The 21,618-nt window shown below is 34.2% G+C and overlaps 1 protein-coding gene across 1 annotated transcript; it reads right to left on the reverse strand.

Annotated features, from left to right (window-relative positions):
- Positions 1-2,012: 2,012 nt before the first annotated feature.
- Positions 2,013-18,758, reverse strand: CETN3 (centrin 3). The gene is made up of 5 exons (XM_003981145.6): positions 18,601-18,758; positions 16,690-16,825; positions 14,811-14,925; positions 9,170-9,361; positions 2,013-2,429 (listed from the first exon to the last, which is right to left on the reverse strand). The coding sequence occupies exons 1-5, from the start codon at positions 18,615-18,617 to the stop codon at positions 2,386-2,388; spliced, it is 504 nt and encodes a 167-aa protein (XP_003981194.1). The 5' UTR covers positions 18,618-18,758; the 3' UTR covers positions 2,013-2,385.
- Positions 18,759-21,618: the final 2,860 nt, after the last annotated feature.

The raw sequence follows: 21,618 nt of genomic DNA on the forward strand, positions 1-21,618 counted from the left end.
ACAGGCACATCAACTCAATTTTAAAGTCTTCCATTAGGAGTGCCTGAGGGGCTCAGTTGGTTAGGTGCCTGCCTCTTGATTTTGGCTCAGGTCATGATATCACCATTCATGAGTTCAAGTCCCACTTCGGGCTCTGGGTTCCATGCTGTGAGCATAGACTGCTTGGGATTCTCTCTCTGCCTTTCTCGTACTCACTCTGTATCAAAATAAATAAACTTTAAAAAAAATGAAGTCTTCCATTAGAAGTACTGTATGGATTTTCTGCAGCAAAGAATTCAATAAGCCTAGCACAGTACCCATCATTTACTAAGTGCATAACAAGTATGTTTATTTCCTCCACATCTCAAAAACTTACCACCACTCTAACCTAAGGGTTGCTAATAGGCACATACTTTAGAGAACAGGCTCATTAGCTTGTAACAAAGATGAAGGAAAAGACCTTAGCTGACAAATCCCAAACTATCAAGGCCAGAACAGCAATTAAGCAGGCAAGTTTAGCAAAAACAAGTATTTTTATACATCACAAAATGCCATCTCATGAGAAATATGACAATAAATATGATAAATGAGATGAATATCTACCTCCACTTCCTTCTTTCTTAAAGCAAATTCACTCTTTTCTTTTTATTCCCACCTCTACTAGCCATTTTATTGGCCTTTCAACTCTATAGTTACTCTTAACAGTGAAAAAATTATCCACACCCTTCTGCAGGAGAAAACTTCCACAAACATGACGAACTAAGGTGGGCACTCTTCCCTCAACCCACAGTAAGAAGGGAAGAAACAAAACTGCTGGTATTCCAAAGAATAAGTATTTATATTAAGAACAAAGGAGTTATCTTAGTAAGTGACAAAAAGTAGCTTGGATTATTTGTTCTAATAAAGTGGCAGAAGACAAGCAAGACTAGATTTATTTTTATGTGTTTTACTCTTCACTTTTATTTTTTAATTTCCTGGAAATCAACATATTTTGTGATCAAGACATAGAAGGCAATTCATCAATAAGGGTGATAAAATTTTTTTTAATTTCAAAGAATATTTGTTGCCCTGGATATTGTTACTACTGTGAGCATTGATTTCATATTCAAAATTAAATTTTAATATGGTAAGCAATTATCTTACTTTCTAGTTAACTATTTGAAGTGTCACCACTGTTATATTATTCCGTACTGATTTGTTTGTTAAATTTCTAGTGGGTAACTCTTTATGGAATACTCTAGGAAGCTCATAATATTTCAAGTGCATCAAATTATTACTGTACTTTAAATTTAAAGCAAGAAATCTAAAGAAAGGTCACTGAAATAGACAACTTTCTTCCAGAGAGACCCTACCAGCAGGAACCAGATAATTAGTGAAGGATCAGAATGGGTACCAATTCCCTACAACCTATCTCCCATTACCACTTGTCTCCCCCCTAACATACATTTCTACAAGGCAGAAGAGCCCACCAATACCTGGAAAGTCTGTCTCTACTGTTTCCTGCTAAATCACAAAATGTTCCTTTATACAGGTAAAACATAATCTTAAATATTTCTGTGGCTTAGTTTTCTATTTTCATCATTGTGACGTTTAACTGAGTGATAATTATCTTAACAGATCACAATTCCAAAATTTAAATCTTTCATTTTGTCAAGAAATCAGACGATTCAAACTGTACTCAATTAGTTTAAGGAAATATCCAGATTCAACTGTCACAACTTACGTTAAGACACGAGAAGTGCTATCGAACGTAATACATGAGGATAAATGGGTCTATATGCACACTTTTTCCTTCCAAACTGCAAGACATGACTCTTAAAAAAGGAATTATGCGTGTATTGAGTCATCATCCTGTATTGAAATATAAAATGTCAAACCTGTAATGGAAAAATGTGCTATTCTGTTGCTATTTGTATTTCAATTTTTTTTTCTGACACTAGTAGTTCAAAGAGAAAAGATTTAAGAAACATACTATTGAGCGTTAACAGACACTCGGAATCAAAATAAAACAGAAAATTTACCATACTTTAAAGTACTACTAAAATAAAGACTTTATTAATGAAAGTCTGCATAATGTGTACATCAAAACAAAAGTGACTACTGATGCCGAATAAAAAACTTTCAGAGAATGTGTACCACGTGATTCAATTTTTTAAATTTTTATATATATATATATATATATATATAAAAGCTATATTATAAATACAAAGCTAAACTATTAGAGTGCTAACAATACTGCTCATACAAAGAAAATTAACAGTAGTAAAATATGAATACATAAGACACTTATTTTTGGTCCTTTTGGAAAAAGAGAACTAAGTTGGGTTTCTTTTTAACACGGCTCCAGCACAAAAATAGAATATGAGATGTAACTGCAACATTCTTAGTGTTTATCCTTGTAATTCTTTAAATGTCACCCGTCATAATAGCAATGAACTCCTCTTGATTTACTGCAGTAAGAAAGAAAATATAAGTCAGAAATACAAATTTTTCACAGGACAATTGTACTATTTTATACTAAGTATTTTTAAATTTTGTATTATACAAAATTGTTAATAAATTAAGACATATTATTTTGCTTTTACTTCTTTGATAGGAAGTTGACCATGTTTATTAAGTAGAACCTCATGAATACAAAAATACATAATGTGATAAACAATATGAATATAATATTAATGACAGAAAAGACATTTAAGTTACAAAAAAGTCTATCATAATGACAACATTTACATACACTAGCAAAAATAGTTTTAAAGCTTGAAATTTTAAATTTTTTAAATGGTTAAAGCCTCTTTATAATCTTTATTCTATGAGTTCATTTAGCAATCCCTTCCTTCATAAGTTTAAATCTATCATACATGTACATTAGAATTCTAAAGGAAGAAAATATAGAATTTTTTAAAAAGTCAAATTGTTGTTTGATTTTTTATATATTTAAAAGCCACTTAAAACATTTGAAAACATCTAGAGTAATAGTAATTTTAAAGGATACAAATTTAGTCTTAATTAGCTAGATAATACAGCAACTATAAAATATAGATGTAAATGCAGAAACCATCACTCATAAAGAGAAAATGTTACCAAAACTATAAATAAAATTCAGTAAGAACCTACAGTTTATAAAGCATCATATTTAAGAAGGCAACCTAGAAATAAATAATAATCTTATTAAATATAATTTTTAAAACCAATATATACAAATATACACAATTACTAACAGAAATGTTCAGAAAAGAATGCTCCCTCTTTGTAAAACCGGTGATTTCATGGGGTGCAAAACAACACATACCTTAACAAAACACTGGTTATGAATGATCATTTTGATAATAATAATAACACTGAGGAAAAGAAAGATCTGGATTCCAGTCATATCTCTGATACAGAACAGTTCTGTGTCTTAATTTTTTCATCTTTAAATACTGAACTACAAGATTATCTTTTTAGGTTGTTTCTACATGGTAATATATGAAAACATTCCAATGACTCAAACATTTTTAATTGCCTAGTGAATGCCTACACCATCCTAAGAGTTGTGTAATATACCAAAACAGACACCAGGGTTCCTAATCTACAGTATCTTGAAATTTAAGTGAAGAAGATATTAGGTAATATAAAATTATTTTTAGTTTTCTTAGGAGTAACAATGGTATCACAATTTTGAAAAACAATATCCTTATTCTTAGCAGATGCATGCTAAAATGTGAGGGAGGTCAAGTTCAGGACGTATTTTTCAAATGATCCAGAAAAAAAATACACACTACGGACAATGCAAATACAGTAAAATGTTAACTGCTGAATCTAGGTAGAAGGGGTAGAAGGTATAAAGGTGTGTATTGTACTAAACTAATGTTTTTTCCCTCTATGAGAAAATTCATAATGAAAAGTTAGAAAAATATTAACCAATTAAAACACATTGAGGAGATGAAATATGTACATCAGGAATGAAAAAAATACACTGGTTCCAGTTTTAATAACAGTGTAAGTCATGTTTCATACCAGAAACAGAGAACTGCTGTATAAGACAAAACATGATCTATTATTAAAATAATACACATATCTATGTTGAAAAAAATTCCATCATAATGGGAAAAATCATTACTTCTGAGAAAAACTTAGGCAAGAATAATTCTTGATTTGTGCTCTAAAATAAAACATAAGATTTGGTTTGACAGGAAGTGGAAAGAAAGCTAAGGTATGAGAATACCTTCAGCAACATAGTTAAAAAAAGAAAATAGTGCAAAAATAAGCTCTAAGAAGTTAAGAAGAGTAAGTTGGCCAGAAGCTGGTAATGAACCATGAATCCATGCATTTCAATACTAAACATCTGCAAGACATTATGACACAGTAGAACACATAACCTGTAATATTTTCAATGATCTTACAAATTCTAGTAGTGATCTTTGACTTTCGTATAGCTTCATAACTTTCTCCATCAATCATATATTGAGTTTCTATACTAATAAATCTAGCACAATGCCCACCTTTAAATAGGCATCTGATAAAATATTTATTGAATCAAACAAATATAACAATTTTCTCCTACACTGCCTCTTTATTTTATTTTCCATGTTTATTTTTGAGAGAGAGAGAGAGAGCAAGTGAGCATGAGCAGGGAGGGACAGACAGAGAGGGAGTCACAGAAGTCGAAGCAGGCTACATACAGGCTCTGAGCTGTCAGCACAGAGCCCAACACAGGGCTTGAACTCACAAACCCCACAAACCGTGAGATCATGACCTGAGCAGAAGTCGGACGCTCAACTGACTGAGCCACCCAGGCGCCCCTCCTACACTATCTCTTTAAACAAAATTTTCATAAATCAATCACTTCATTGGGTTAATCTTATTACAGGTATTTTAAATAAAGAATTTATTACCTAATAAAGATAAATTATCTACAAATTAAGTAGATTAAGTACCTTAGAGACTACCTGGCTTTAGAGGAAATTTTTAGCAAAATTTAGACAAATTTTAGCATATGAAGTGACAGTTGAGTATTTTATTGAATATTGAGTACTGAATATTTTATATACTAAAATAGCATGTAATTTTTTAAACTCCATAAACATAGAAACCTAATTTTATTTTTTAGCATAAGAGGTAACACAGTGTTATGGATAAAAGCATAAACAGGTTATAAATCTCTCAGAGTGTTAGTTTCTTCATTTATAGATACATCCATCTATCCTATGCATTAATATAGATAATACTATATTTACTTCACAAAAGCCATTATGAAAATTAAGTGACATAATACAAAATGTAAATGCCAAGCACAGAATCTAACAAGTATTAACTACTAAATAAGTGTTAATACTTATCATAATTATTTAAAAGATGGTCCACTTTGGGTTTTTAAATGTTGATTTTTCCAAAAATATTTACTGTATTTTACAGATCTTAGGAGTGATAATTGGGAAAGCATTCTTTCTGTATCATTAGCACAGCTCTATTTAGATCTTGCATTATATCTTCTTTTCCTTTAACTCCTTCACCATATTTATTATTCTAAATACACAATAAACATTTCATTTTCACTGCTCCTAAATACTGAAGTATGAAAAATTCATAAAGACAGAAGAATTACCAGAGTCTACAAAAAAAGACAGCAAGTATTATGATCTTTACTAATTTAACATATACAAAGAAAACAGGTTATATTTAAACAAAACTGCAGCCAAAAGAATCCAAATTAATCAAATTAACAAGTTTTTCTAAAATGCCACTCATACTTTTTCCAAAATAGGCAGGTTTTCGTACAGCTACAGAGACCCATGTAAGTTAAGGCAATATCCCAAAGCTAGACTAAAAATGGATTACAGTTCATTGTTTCTGAATATGAAAATGTCTTTCAACAATGATTTCCTGGACTTGCCACAATAATAGTTAAATTTAGTACATCTTGCTTGAGAAACAGATAATATAAAATAGCTACTATGAATTCTGAAAAAGAGTATTCATCAATTACAAGAGCATTTATAGATATAAATAAAAAACAGTAGTATATGTATGCATGTGCAAGACTATTATTCATATGGTCAAAGACAATATTTGATGCATACACCTAGACCCCATGTAATACTTCAGAAGTCCCTCACCCCCCAGAAATTCAAATCCCAGACTGGATACTAGATTAGATGAATTTAACATGTTAAGAACACCTTCCTCCACTTGCATAAAAAACAAATCTTAACAATAAAAGATTATGCACCACTGTATTATATTTGTAACCAATATCTTAGAAAAAAAAAGAAAAAATGTTACTTGCCTGTTAGTCATTTAAACAAATGACAGTAGGATGCCCAAGCAACAGTTATACAGTGACTTAAAGTTAGCATTGAGAACCAAAGTAATGTTTTAAGTAAGTACGCACTAAAATCTTCAAGTAATGTGGCTTGAACTCTTGAGTTTCAAAAGCAACAAACAGAGCGGACCAACAAGAGATGCAAGAAACTTCTATGCAAAGTTTCGCATTGTTTAAATTTAAGAGGCAGCTTCATAATTAATATTTTCCTTTAATGTCAAATTAAGCCAATACCAAAACCTAATTTGCATGTGCCTAACACAGGAAAAGAAAATAACTCTAATCTTTTGACACAGGTAGTAGCCGTTACTGACGATTTATGAAATAGACATACCAAGATTTTCTATGCTACTTAAGATAGTACCCTCATAAAACAGAGCTGCTTTGAAATTAGTTTAGGGTAACAGCCAAGAGCTTGGTAAGACACAAAAATTTTTTAAATATGAAGGCAGTGGATACTATCTTTGTTTTAAAAACCATCTTTTTTTTAAAATATAAACAGGGGCACTTGGGTGGCTGAGTCCGTTAAGCATCCAACTTCGGCTCAGGTCATGATCTCACGGTTCCTGAGTTTGAGCCCCATGTTGGGCTCTATGCTGACAGTTCATAGCCTGGAGCCTGCTTTAGATTCTGGGTCTCCCTCTCTCTCTGTCCCTCCCCCACCTCTCTCTCTCTCTCTCTCAAAAATAAACATTGAAAAATAATTAGACTCTTAAATACAGAGAACTGAGGGTTGCTGAGGGGATGGGGGAGAGGGGAAAATGGGTGATGGGCACTGAGGACACTTGTTGGGATGTGCACTGGGTGTTGTGTGTAAGCAATGAGCCATGGGAATCTACCCCGAAAACCAAGAGCACACTGTGCATGCTGTATGTTAGCCAATTTGACAATAAATTATATTTTAAATAAATAAATAAATAAATAAATATAAATCTATCAATACCCTTCAAAGAACTAGTATTAAAAAAATAGTTTTATATTCCTCGAATAATATTTACATAAATATGAGAAAGTATAATACACAACTCTAAAGTACAATCTACAAACCTGAACTTATAGCTAGTCTTACCTCCTTATTAAAGCATGACAGTATTGCCAAAGTAAAGTGTGCATTATTTACATATTTATGTATGTATGTATAGGTGATACTCTATCAACATGTATCTACTGTAATACACACTCCTGCGTCAGGGCTTTAAATCAACCAACGTCAGAGCACTCACTGTGTTCAAGAAAATGCAGGAGAATATAAAGATGAGTAAAGATACAAAAAAAGGAAAACAAGTTTCCATTTAGTAATAGGCACCTTCAAATATCTTCCTTTAAATACTTACAACCACCTGGAAGGTATTACCATTCTCACTTTAATAAATGGGAAACCACGACTCAGAAAACACTGAAAACTTGCACAACATTACAGAGCAACTATGTAAGTGGCAGAGATTCAATTCAAATCCAGATCTGTAGGTTTCCAAAGCCTCAGGCCTTTCACCCTATAGGATTCCATACTGCTCTTAAGGAACTTACAATATACTGGAGAGTTACACATGTAAATACCTAACAGAAGGCATTGTACAGAACTGTCAAAATACCGTGTTCCTCTAAATGCTATGGACCCTCAATGGCAGTCTCCATAACTCATACAGAGGCCACCAGAGGAGGCTTGAGAAAATGGAACTTTAAAATGAATGAGAGAGAAAGACTAACATTTTAGCAGACAGAAACTGGCAATTAGAATATTCTAGGATTAAGGAATGGCATGGCATAAAAAAGTGTTTTCAGGGTAGAATATATTTGGTCAAGGCATGTATGTATGGGAGGTGAAAGTTAAAGCAGGACACTGAAGAGCTCAGTAGGAAATAAAACTGGATAGTTAGGGCAGAATCTATCTTAGAGAGCTTTGAAATTTACTCTGTAGGTAGTGAAGAATCATTCGGTGTTCGAAGAGAGGAATGACATCATCAAACCTGTATTTTAAGAAAAGAATGTTATCAAGAAACTAAATTAGAGGGTAGAGGCTCATAGGCATAGAGGGCAATTAGGAGGGTAAAGGGACTGTAGAGTCAGTGAGGGCAGAAACCACATCTGCCTTCCTCATTGTGTAGCAGCACCAGATTGCGCATAAGGCACCATATCCAGCAGGCATTCAGGGAAATAATGAATGGGGCTATAATAACATTCCTACCAAGAAATTAGGGCCAGAACTAGGGCAGCAGCAGTTAACAAAGACATAAAACAGTTTCAAAACATTTAAAGAGTAGAAACAATAGAACTTAGTTACAGTTTAGAAGAGCATGTAGGTTAAGGAAGAAGTCATTAAAGGCTGATGTTTTACGGGTGCCTGGGTGGTTTAGTGGGTTAAGTGTCTGACTCTTGATTTCAGCACCAATGATAATCTCATGGTTTGTGGGACAGAGCCCCGTGATGGGTTCTGTGCTGACAGCGCAGAGCCTGCTTGGGATTCTCCCTCCCTCTCTCTCTGCCCCTCCCGACTTTCACACACATGAACACAGTCACTCACTCTCTCTCTAAAAAAATAAACACTTTTTAAAAAGTGGACATTTTTTACCAAGTAGCTGAAATTTTGGTGATGTTCAAGAAGGATTTTGGTGATCCTCAAGGAAAGATTTTGGTGATGCTCAAAAAGTAAAGTACCTTCCTGAAGTGTGGAACTTGATATTACAACCAGTTTACTTGGTTTTAAAGGTCTGCTTCATTCTAAATTGAATTATGTGAAATGTTTATGCAAAAACCCCACTATAGGGTGAACAATTATACCAAATAGAGATACTTTGCAATAAATCTTGAAAAGCATTTGATTTTAGAAAAATTTACTATATGCATATATCAGTAATAATACCTAGAATATGTGTTTTACTCAAAACTTACTTTCTCCATCACCATCTTTATCAAATTCTTCTATCATAGCCCGAAGTTCTTCATCACTCATGTTTTCACCCAGTTCTCTGGCAACACGTCGCAAATTTCTCAAGCTTATTTTACCTGAATCATCATCATCAAATAGTTTAAATGCCTTTAATATTTCTTCATGTGGATCTCTTTCCAATATCCAGTCTGTCACTATAGTTAAAAAGAAATTTAAAAAAAAATTTAAAAACACTTCATAATCACAAATGCATTCATGAAATCAAAAAGTACTAGATGAGAATTAAAGTCGTGAATCTTTCAACATTTAGTTTGATAATAAAATGCCAAATCAGAGCCCGAAAACCCAAAAGGTAAAACTCAAATTATAAAAATCAAATCTGGGTTTTACAATTTAATCTTTATGTTATCAACAATTCATCCTATTATAAGAGTAAGCAAAACTATCACACAAAGAGGCAAAATAAAAAGGACTACATACCATATTTATTTAAGGTCTACCATTATCAAGAATTGTACTAGGCCCCACTAACACCAAACAAAAAAAGTCTAGTTTGTAGCTATAGAGATGGTATATCAACAAAACAATTAATTAAAGCTACTTAGATAAAAGCTGCCTGATGGCTGAACTTAAGCACATTATGGTTCCTTAAATTTAACCCTGTAATAAAGACCAAAAATTCCTGACAAATTCACTGCCATCATTGACAGAGATACAATTTCAGACAGACGAAAATTCTACCGATAGCTTCATGATTTGAGGAAACTCTTGGTTTTCAAAAATATGAAAAATAGTTACTGAATATGACTATAGCAAGAACCACCTCTCCCCCTCTGCCCCCCAAAAAAGAAAGTCTGGAAAGATCTCTCTAAAATCATGCCCATTTTGTTCACCAAGATAATAACTCTCAAAAAACTACAATTAAAAGTGAGGAATATCAGACTTCAACAGCAATAATATATTCTAATAGATTAAAGGTAGTAATATAGAATAATATAGTAAACTTAAACACTATTTTTAATATTCACAGTCATTAATCAATAGCCACAACAATAAAAATTAAAGTAACAATCTGTGGTATAAAATTTTTTCAGTTACTAGATAAAAATCTGAAAATATCTAAGTAAACATCTCTGAAGTAATTCTACAAGCTAGTCTACTACTATAACAAAAATTATTTATGACTTTCATCATGCCATTAAAAATAATTCAGTTCTAGTAAGGTTGACAGAATCATTAAAACTTGCAAATGCTTATAGATGGAAAGTTTAATGCACTCAAAAGGAAAAATACAATTTAAGCCCACAAAAAATTATTGTTGTTTTGCTGTACTATCACTGTATTTGGTTAAGTAAGTTTTAGAGTAAGTACCTATTTAAGCTAACGTTAAATCATCTACATATACATTTAATAGTTTTCTATTACCCGTTAACTGTATTCAAAAAGTGTTTCAAGTAACTAATTGAAGTATATTACTATAAGTATGCAAATCACCCAAGCTCATAAATATTCAGTCAAAAAGGAGTTGGCATATACACAGCCATAACACCAAAATAAAATACCATGCTTAACTCTATGGCACATACTCAACTTATTTTGAATTTAGTCCCAACAAAAAAGCAGGACAAGGAAAAAAAAAAGTGTTAAGAAATTTTCTTCACCAATTAAATAATTTACATGACAGGTGAACCAAAAAAGCAGCTTGCTGAAAGTATTAATGTACTTAAAGAAGCAACAGGGTGATGTGGGGAACAGATGGGGCTCCAAGATGTATAAATTCTTATCCCACTAGTGCTTTAATTGTGGTAGTTACTTCAGACTTATGTGTATATATAATCTTTTATCAATACTTTGCCTTAGAATACAACTTTTCTCAGGAATTATAAATACCCATAATTCTGGACAGCTAAAACATGGTATCTTTATGGTGACTCTCCTCCATGCCTTCATGCTCTATTCCTAGTCTACAAAGTAGAAATGTAAGAAATACATTTTTTTTCCAAAGAAAATAAATCAACTAATATACACTTAGGTGACTTCAATCTAATTCACAAATTGCTGTCCATGTAACTTTATTTTCAAATTATACTACCATAAATATACTTCCTAAAAATAGTTAGACCTTACACATTATAAAAATCACTTAAGAACATAGCACATTAGAAAACATCACATTAAAAGTTAAAAAATCATTAAAGGTGCTGCTAGAAATACAGCTTCAACTATATTTCTCACTGCCTTTTGGGGGTTTCTATCCCAAAATACAAGTTATTTTACACTCAACATTTCAAAATTCAAATTCCTCCCACTATCACCAAGATAGCTGTTGTTTTGATGCCGGATCTCAAAAAAGATAACAGCATCATTAACAAATAATCTCTCATATTTGAAGTCTGAACATTTTTTAAGCTGAATAACCTAATCAGCGATTTATTACTACAGTGCTAAGGATACTACCCTTTTTACTCTTAAATGGGCCTCTCTCTTCATTCTCACCACCCTCAGCATAAAAAGTCTATTATTTTCTGTCTTCAGTCTCTCCGCCCTTCAACCCATCTTTAATACTCTCAACAGAGTTACCTTTCTAAAATATATCTTCTCTTCCACAGAAATTGACAATGATCATCTGCTGACTAAAGTCCAAGCTCTATATGTGATGCAAGACTACCTATTTGGCCCAATACCAGCTTCCACTTCAAACATACTATACTTCCAGTACCACTCTGTTGTTGCTGTTTTCTCTGCCTCCAATGTCTTTCTCTACTGCGTCCCACAATCTTCTCCTTAGGATGAAATCCCATTCACATTCCCAAAGGCCTAAATTAAAAATCCCCTCTGCAAGGTCTTCTTCAATTGCTCCAGGCCAGGAATTAACAATTCTTTTTGTTGTCAAAAAACAGATAGTAAATATTTTAGCCTTTGTGGGGGCATAAGGTCTCTGTCTAAACTACTTTCTCTGCCAACTCCTGCTTTAAACAAAATTATAATTTACCACAGAACACCACAGCTTATTATTACTTACATTTAAATGGTAAGCTCCTTGAAAGACCCTCTTGGTAACTTCTAATTAATTCCCCTCCCTCAACCCAACACAGCACCTAATGCCAAAAAAATCAGCAAATATTTGTTAAATAAGCAAAGCAAAATGGTAATACAATATTCTATTCTAAAGAGGCAATGGAATGTGCCCAAAGATTCTGGTTACGTGTCAGACTTCATCCAGAAATATCTGTGGAACAGTATCCTTCACTAGTAATAGATGATACATAAAACTAAGACTCAAATGTTCTGATTTGGAGTTATCTGTCCCAAAGTATAAAACACACCTTCATCTGTGGTCAGTTATTATTGAAAAATAATCCACAAATGGAGAGAATACAGAGCTCTTGACTTCAATTTCTAAACAGTAATAAATTTTTATTTGACTGATGATATTTTCAAGCAGGTCAAAAGTTTAATCTTTGAAAGTCAGAGAGAAGTTTACCCATGGCCATTAATTCTGGAAGAAACCCAGTAATCATGCTCTCTTTTTTCTTTAAGTTAATTTATTTATTTTGAGACAGAAGGAGGGAGACAGAGAGAGAGGGGAGAAGAGTAGAGAGAGGGAGAGACAAAGAATCCCAAGGAGGCTCCACATGTCAGTGCAGAGCCAGAGGCGGGGCTCTAACTCACGGACCTGTGAGATCATGACCTGAGCCGAAACCAAGAGTCGGAGGCCTAACCTACTGAGCCACCCTCATACCCTGTTATTAACACAGAAAAGATGGACGGTCAGGAAAAGGTGAATATGGCATGGGACTTTAGCTTCAACTGCTAATAAGATCACAAATTTAAAACTGTATTTACTTAAGATGACATGTGCTACATAAAATTATTAATGACAATGATATAATGCTTAAAATAGCCTGCAACTATGAAAACAGGGTAATCAGAAAAATATAAATACATGGAATACAATACTTTTTATGTTCCAGTGATGCATGTACAATTATTACGAGGCACTAAAACACAATAAAACAAAGACAATTTTTAAAGTAATACTAACAAATACTTAATACTACTTACTATAGCTAGGCCCCTTGCTAAGCACTTTACTTATTAACTTATTCCTCACAACCCACAAGATAGCCCCAATTTATAGCTGAGACACAGAGAAGTAAAATGACCAAATTATACAGCTAGTAAGTGGCAAAACCAAGATCTGAACCCAAGCAATCTGGTTTCAAACTGTCCATGCCAAACCACTACATTGTATCAAATGTGCCTGAATTGCAGCTCTTTCCTAATGGTATCATTGTCACTATATCCTAACACCTGTCTATAAATAATCTAAGTTGGAACTTGGACTAAGATCATGAACTATACAAGAGCTTCAACACTGAAAGACTGAAAGAATAAAGATGGCTCTCCTCCTCTCAATAAATCTACCAATTAGAAAAAACAAAACAAAACAAAACCAAAAAACCACACGCAATATGCTTCCCAAAGGGACAACCTGCTTCTCTAAACAGTTATTTCTCAGTGTATAAATTGAAGTTCTTCTGTGTTGTGCTTTCCTTCTCTTTTAGGCTCATCCTTTAACTTCTCTCTTCACTTTCATTTTGAGTTTTCAGATTAAAAAAATAAAAACAACGATTTATGAAAGGACTCTATCTTTTCCATATGTAGTGCCATTTTTTTTTGCTTTGTGTATTGCTTCTTGCTGAATATTTACACAAAAAGTTTGTGTGTATGTGTAATTGGATTTGTTCCTAAATTTTTTACATCTCTAAAAACATATGAAATGTATATATCATGACCCATATAAAGTGGTTATCAATGGTTTAGAAAATTTATTTAATAAAAACCTGAATATACATACATTCTACGTATAATATTCTACATAATGTATTTAAATTATAATAACAAAGTCCTTGCCTTCCAGAATCTTCTATACTAAAAAGCCTGATATATGCTGTAAATAATTCACGAAAATCAACTGTATAAAATTCAATCATATTAAGCTCATGACACATTATGCTTAGTTGGTTGTTCTACAATGATTTTTCCTGCTTAAGTCTGCCAAATGCCTCCTTTACCACAATCTTCTCTCCACTTGCAACTTTAAACAGATGACTTTATTCACCAAGATCAAGTCACTCAGAGTATGTAGACCTTCATAAGCTTTGTCAACCTGAAGGCATGCCCTTCATCTAGAGCCAAAGATAACAAATGCTACAGGTTTTCTCTTCTCCCACTCTGCCAACAAAAATCACACACCAGAATGGTCTTAGGAAATATTTTCCATACAAAAGGATACCAAATTTTCTGTTTTACTCTAAGAAAATAATTTTTTGATCATCCTTTATCATATAATATAAACACATATTACTTAGAAAAACATCCTCCCACAAAAAGCTACACAATAGTTCCTTAGAATCTTCAGAACTAAAGACAAAATGATAAATTCCACAGGGAAGCTGTAAATCTTATATTTTCTTTGAAATTGAGTAAAAAGAGTGTCCCCCGGCCCCCATATGAGATCCACATTATACCACAATGTTCTATAACAAAATTCCATAACCCAGAGAATTAAAAAAATACTAATATTAACCAGATAATTTCCTAACAAGTGCTAATTACAAAGACTATTAAAATACACACCAACTTCATTAAAATCTTCAAAGGTGATTTTCCCTGTGGCTTCTCTGTCATAATCTTTAAGAATCTTCAGTACATCAGCTTTTTTTACATCAAACCCCAAGGCTCTCATTGCCACCTTTTGGATTAAAAGGGAAAAGCAAATTATCAAGCACTCTTTCAAAAGAAGTGACTTCTAATTCTTAAGTTTTCAGAACTTAAGAGAGGTAAACACATTAATGAAACATTTAATTCTGTTGCATGTTTTATATCTCTAAAAAAACAAAGTGAAAGTTTTTCTTCACTACTGAAATTAAATGGCAATTTTTTTCATTTATATATCTTTTATAGGACATACCAATCAAGTGTTTATAAAATACACTATACAATAGGCTGACGTAGTGTACAGATCATTTTACTTATTTTTTAAATGTTTATCTTGAGAGAGAGAATCCCAAGCAGGCTCCACGCTGTCAGCACAGAGCATGATGTGGGGCTCAATCTCAGGAATTATGAGATTATGACCTAAGCTAAAATCAAGAGTCAGGCGCTTAACTGACTTGAGCCACCTAGGCACCCAGTATACAGATCATTTTAACAAGTTATTCGCTCTCAAAAGATTAACAACCAAAATGCAAAAAAAAAAGGCATAGCATAAATATTAAAAATTTATATAACAGAAGAGATAAAAGAATGAAAATAAGAGTTACCATAAGAATCTACACGATTAGTTGTTAAGTAAGTAGTTCAGGTCCCTGAGTTTAAAGAAAAGATCCAAGATCCTGTTACTGTTACAAGAAGAGAGACATGACACTGACTAAAGAAGTCTTACTTGGAGAGGTTCCATTTGTTCCCTGATGTATGGATGAAATAAAGTAGACGGGCAATAAGAAAAGGATGACTGGTATTCAAACAGATACCATAAAAAAGAGGTTTGAGGACAGTGAAGAGAGCAGCTTATCTTACCTGAACAGGAAGAGCTCAGGTGGAAGCAAGTGGTTAGCAAATGAGAAAAGGAGCTAGTAGTAAAAGTGTGGAGGGCATTCAATAAAAATTAAAGGAATGTGAACTTTATGCAGTTTATAACGAGGAGCCACTAGTTTTATGAACAATGAACAAAATGAGGAAAGAATTTTACAAAGATGAACCTAATGGTACTATACAGAGTTAACTAGAAGCTCTAGGTATGAAATAAGATCCCAAACCAAAATAATAACAATGGCAACAAATGGAAGAGACATTATAAAGCAAGAATGGATCAAAGCTGGGTAAGTAAAAAAATAAATAAATAAAATAAAAAAAGAACTAAAGAGCTATTAAAATGTTGCCTTTCTCATTGTGCTAAGTGTGAGATCTGTACTACCCTAAACACCAATTTTCCCTTGCATCTTTAGAAATAATTCTAGGCCCTAAAATTGACATTTTTCCCCATTAGCATCGTGTCAACATCAGATATCATTTATGTTGTCTGCACCAGAGAAAGTACATAAAGAATATACTACTAACATGTTCAAATTAAAAGAGAAATAACACTCTCACAACGTGAAAAAAGAATGAGTCACCAAAAACCAAACAAACAAAACAGTGGGAAGAAGAATACAGTAAAAACTGCTTAAATCTTATAGTTTGAAATCTTTTAATTATGTGAATGAAAAATAAGGCCTTACATAGAAATTTATTTTTATATTTAAAACACTATTCATTTTACAATATGAAAAGGAATTTCTAAAAAGATGTTAGGAGTATTATTCAATTTTCTCATAGCATTTAACTGTGAACATTTAAAATGGTTTCATATTTCCAAAACCAGTCAGTTTAAATACTTTAGAAATGTATTTTAACCAATTATCAAAAATGAACATCATTTTAACAGAAAAACATATATTTTACATTACACTATTACCTTTAATTCATGATAATCTATTGCTTCATCCTTGTCTGTGTCAAATAGTTCAAAAGCATCTTTAATTTCTTGTTTCTGTTCTTCAGAGAGTTCTCTTCTTTTTTTCCTCTTTGTTTTGTCTACCACAAGCTCATTTCTATGAAATGAAAAGAAACAAAGTCTTTTTAGCCTACTTTAATTCTATTCTCCTATGCATCCAGATGATTAAAATGCAACAAAAAAATTAACGATTGAATAATTTTTTAAATTTCTAAAAAGGAAGTTATGTGGGAGAATCAGAAATCTTCCGTACATGAGCCTTGCTCATTCTATAGTCTAAGCTGCTATAAATTTGCACTTTCCAAAAGTGAAAAGTATTACAAGTTATTCAAAGAAATGAAGACCTAACTTTCTTTCCTTCTAGCTTTGTGTTTATTCTCACTGATATTACAGAGGAAAAAATCAGAACTTGAATAAAAAACATTGTTTTTATGACAAAAAATCGCCAACAAAAGAACAAAGCATTCATTATTTACATTGCTCTAAACATAGTGTTAAAAAATCAAAGGAAAACTCCTAACTGATGATCGTTATGTATTTGGTTTACTTCTGATATCACTTATAAGTTACCTAAATTTCTACCCAAAAAAGTTTAAAATTTAACAATTAACTTACAAAGTATTTTAGCGTGGTAGGTTACAAGTGATTTAGATTACACATAAGTTTGGCACTTTATTTATAATTTCTTTCATTGATATGTCTAAACAAACCATGAAAACGCCAAAAAAAAAAAAAAAGTATTTGTGCTAATTTTCTATAATAAAGTGAAGAGTCTATGGTTTTGTAAATCTCACTTGTAAATTTAGATTTAGTTTCTCATAAACTCTGGCAACTTTTTTAAAGGAAATTTTATTTTAAAAGCCAGAAATGTCCTCCTTAAGAGATACTGATCTTAGCGTTCCAAAATTTCAAATGCCGCTGCAACATCTGCATAAAAACAAGTTTTGAAACCCAACAAACTCATAAAACTTTAAAATGTAAAACTCGGGTTGATTTCAGTAAAACACGTTATCTATTTGCCTGTATTTTTTTCTCTAAAATCTACAACAAAGGCAAGAGAGGATTAGAAAGTGACCGAAGACGTACAATAAAAAAAGCTGAGGAAAATCGGTTTATACCAGCTGGAACATTTCCCGGGGTCATTTTCTCTGAAAGGCCAAGTCCACAACAGACCTACAACTGCCCCACGCAAGGTTCCCACAGGAATCTCCTAGCCGAAGGCGGCACCAGTTTAGAGAGGCGTATCTAGCTATTTTTAAGGTATTGACGTCTACATGGGGCTGGGGGCAACAGACAGGGGGTTAGAGGTCGCAAGTGAAGGAAAGGCAAAGAAACTAAAAAATTTGAAAAATCTTAAGAGATTACCAATTAAAGTCATTAAAATGGGTCTCCGGTTATACCTTAATATAGGGCCCTAGCAGAAGAGCAGTGAGGGGTTAATGTTATTCCCAAATTTTATAGTTAAATATGATGACAGCACTGCCGCTGAGGTGGGGCCGTAGACCAGGAAGGAGGAGCTGAACGAAGGGATGCTCCATGGCCTGATTTCTCGCAGAAAAACCGCGAGAAGAAACATCGCGATATTTCACTCCCTCCTCGCAACGAAAACAGCCCATCTTTTTGGTGGTGCAAAGCCCAACGCACTGATAGACGTGTCTACCTCAGCAGAAATGCACGGGGCTCATCACCTGCGACACACCACGGCCCCCAGAGTGAGGGGTCCGGGCGCGGGAATGCTGGCCGAGACTCCTCTCCCTCGTCCCAAACTGCATCCCATTCCTCGCCTCGGCCCCAACTGCCTCCCTTCCACACACACCCGCCCTGGGGCCCGCTGCGAGGTGTGGAGAGCTTTGCGGCCTCCTCATTACCGACCTCAGAGCTAAACTCATTTTCTCTTCGGACAGAGACGTTCCTCTCAAGAACAACCTTAACGCCCTACCCAAGGCAGCACGACTTCCACGAGCCGTTCAACAGACACCAACGACCTCATTGGCCTCAAGGACCTCCCACAAGGTAGACACTTCTGAGCCGGATTGGTTGACATGGCTAATGTCCTGCCCTTTGAGGCGGAAGCGTCATTCGTCCTCTTCTCTCATTGGGTGTATCTCGCGTCAATCAAAGAAACCTCTCCTCCCGCTTGGTTTCTTGCCCCTCCTCCCGCCCTTTAGATTGGCCTGTTGCGGTTTCCCCAAATCCTTTGCGGAGCGAGGGTCTGGATATTTGCGTGGTAGAGGGAGGTTGGTAGCTGGACCTCGCCTCACGCAAGGAGGCCTGTAATCTGTGGCGCTTGTCCGGAGACAAGACGGACAGCTCCGAGGGAAAGGAAGGAAGGGAGAAGAGGCACGCTGTGGGCTATCCTCAGTCTAGAAGGAGGGAGTAGCCGGGGAATGAGGTCTGCCATAATTGGCTTCGCCATGTTCTAAAACTTTGGGGGGGGGGGGGGGGGTTCTAAAACACAGGCTTAAACATCCTTTTCTCCCATTCTGATTTTAGTAGATATGAATCTGCATTCTTTTATCCTTACAAACTGGCCAAGTGATTCTAAATCAGTTGCTATGGGTTATTTTTGTGAAATTATTGGGTTGGATTATTAGGCTACTTACGGTGAAGCTGTACTTCACCTTCTCTTCGCTCTCTTTCTCCTTGATTTTTCGATAATGCCCTTTATTTTCCAGGGTTGTAAACTGCTTATACACATTATCATATATCTTCACTTCGAAACTAACTTCTTGAAGGTCATTTGGGTAATTAATTTGTTTACTTGTTCGACACTCCTCCTAAGGAAGACTGACTTCCTTAAAGTACAGGATTTCATCTTTCATTTGACGCTGTTCCTAGTGCCTAATACAATGCCTGATGCATAGGTGCTCAATAAATATTTGTTGCCTTCAATGGAATCTTGCTGTGAAAACCCACAAAGCACTGAACTAAACTGTAAACTTCATAAAGAAATAAAACAGCTTGAATGTGGGGGTCGAGCAGGGGAAGGGGGAAGATATGTAAACACTATGGCGTATGTATGAAAGATATATATGTGTTTAAAGGAGGATAGGGCAGAAGAAAGTCTTGAAGGATTTGACATATATGTTAGGCCTAGAAGGATAAGCTAAATTTGAACAAGTAGAACTAGTATGATAGTATAACTCTAAAAATTAAAGGTTAGGTGCCCCTGCGTAGCTCAGCGGGTTAAGTGTGGGACTCTTGATTTGGACTGGGATCATGATCTAAAGGTTTGTGGGAGGGAGCCTTGAGTTGGGCTCTGAGCTTACAGCATAGAGCCTGCTTGGGATTCTCTCTCTCTTCCTCTCTCGAATAATACAATAAACTTTTTAAAAAATAATAAAAATTAAAATTAAAAATTAAAGGATAGCTGCCCAAAAAACAAAAGTAGAAAACTTACCCTTTTAAAGTACTTTCATAAATCACCTTTGAGTCTAAATGGAAAGGGAATATTGCCACTAAAAAGGTTTTTGGTCCTTTAAAAGGGAGTTTGGGGCGCCTGACTGGCTCAGTTTGTAGAGCATATGACTCTTGATCTTGGGTTGGTGAGTTCGAGCCCCACATTGGGCATGGAACTTAAACTTTAAGAAAATTAAAAATAAAAGAGAGGTTTACAAATTATTAAAATACTTGATACATCTTCATGCTGCCAGTAAATATCAAAATGAAATGGTCACTTTTCAAGGAAAACATAACTTAAAAAAGGTACAAAACTGAATTAGGTCAGTAAGTATAGATAGGACTGAATGATAGGATGCCACCAAAGATTTGTGCCACAAAATAAAAAGGTATCCAGCCCACTCAGTTATGAGCGAGTTAAAAATTCATGAGGAGCTAATTATTGTGCTTTAAACTCAAAACACGATGAAAAGTTTGAGTGTTGAAGCTAGCACAACCCATAGCATCCTCAAAAGCATTTAAAATCACTGTATGCCCCACAGTGAGAGTGTATGTGGTGCTCACCATTGTGTGTGCCTAGCTCATATTTGATGTTCATTGATGAACATACGTGCAAAAATTTTAGATGTTGGCAAAATCAATTTGGTATTGTCTTAAAGGAACATTTCACTATAACCAAACAGTTTATTCCTAAAATGCAAAGATAGGGGTGCCTGGGTGGCTCAGTCGATTGAGCATCCGACTTTAGCTCAGGTCATGATCTCCCGGTGTGTGAGTTCAAGCCCCGCGTCGGGCTCTGTGCTGACAGCTCAGAGACTGGAGCCTGTTTCAGATTCTGTGTCTCCCTCTCTCTCTCTGACCCTCCCCTGTTCATGCTCTGTCTCTCTCTGTCTCAAAAATAAAAACATTAAAAAAATTTTTTTTAATTAAAAAAAATGCAAAGATAGTTCAAAATATAAATCTGTATTCATCATAATGCTACATTAAGGAGATTGCCTCCAAAAAAGCACGGGAAACTATTCAGAATCCATTTCTAATAAAATACATATTAATCAGCTCTAGAAGGTACATTTTTAACTTGAGCAACATACTTGACAAAGGCTAGTGTTTCTTAAACATGGTACCTGAAACACTAGAATTTTGTGGGATGTTTATGGTCATTTCATGAAGGATGAGTTTTGTGGGCAAATAATTTGGGAAAATAGATTTTTAAATGTTACACTAAAATGTTTGCTACAGGATATCCTACTAACAGAATGACAGGAAAGTTAATCATCACTTCTGCATAGTAGTGAGAATTAGTGACAATTCCATTCCTTGCTATAAGAGAAAAAAAACCTCTAGGTGAAAAACCATGCACCCTGATAAAACTAGGGGTCAGATCATCTATTACTAAACTAAGCTAGGGGATTAGCAACTCTGCCACAGACACCATTAAAATAGTTAGCAACACTGTCTTTGAAATTCTAATCAATGATATAATAAACAAGA

This window comes from Felis catus, chromosome A1 (assembly GCF_018350175.1).
Source record: "Felis catus isolate Fca126 chromosome A1, F.catus_Fca126_mat1.0, whole genome shotgun sequence".
Classification (NCBI taxonomy): domain Eukaryota; kingdom Metazoa; phylum Chordata; class Mammalia; order Carnivora; family Felidae; genus Felis; species Felis catus.

Bases quoted from the DNA above. Each gene is read 5' to 3' on its own strand.
- CETN3 (XM_003981145.6), bottom strand. The intron at 14,926-16,689 runs GTAATAGTGTAA...TTAATCCAAAAG, and splicing joins TAGATTATCATGAATTAAAG to GTGGCAATGAGAGCCTTGGG. The intron at 9,362-14,810 runs GTGTGTATTTTA...TTTTAACTATAG, and splicing joins TGAAGATTTTAATGAAGTTG to TGACAGACTGGATATTGGAA.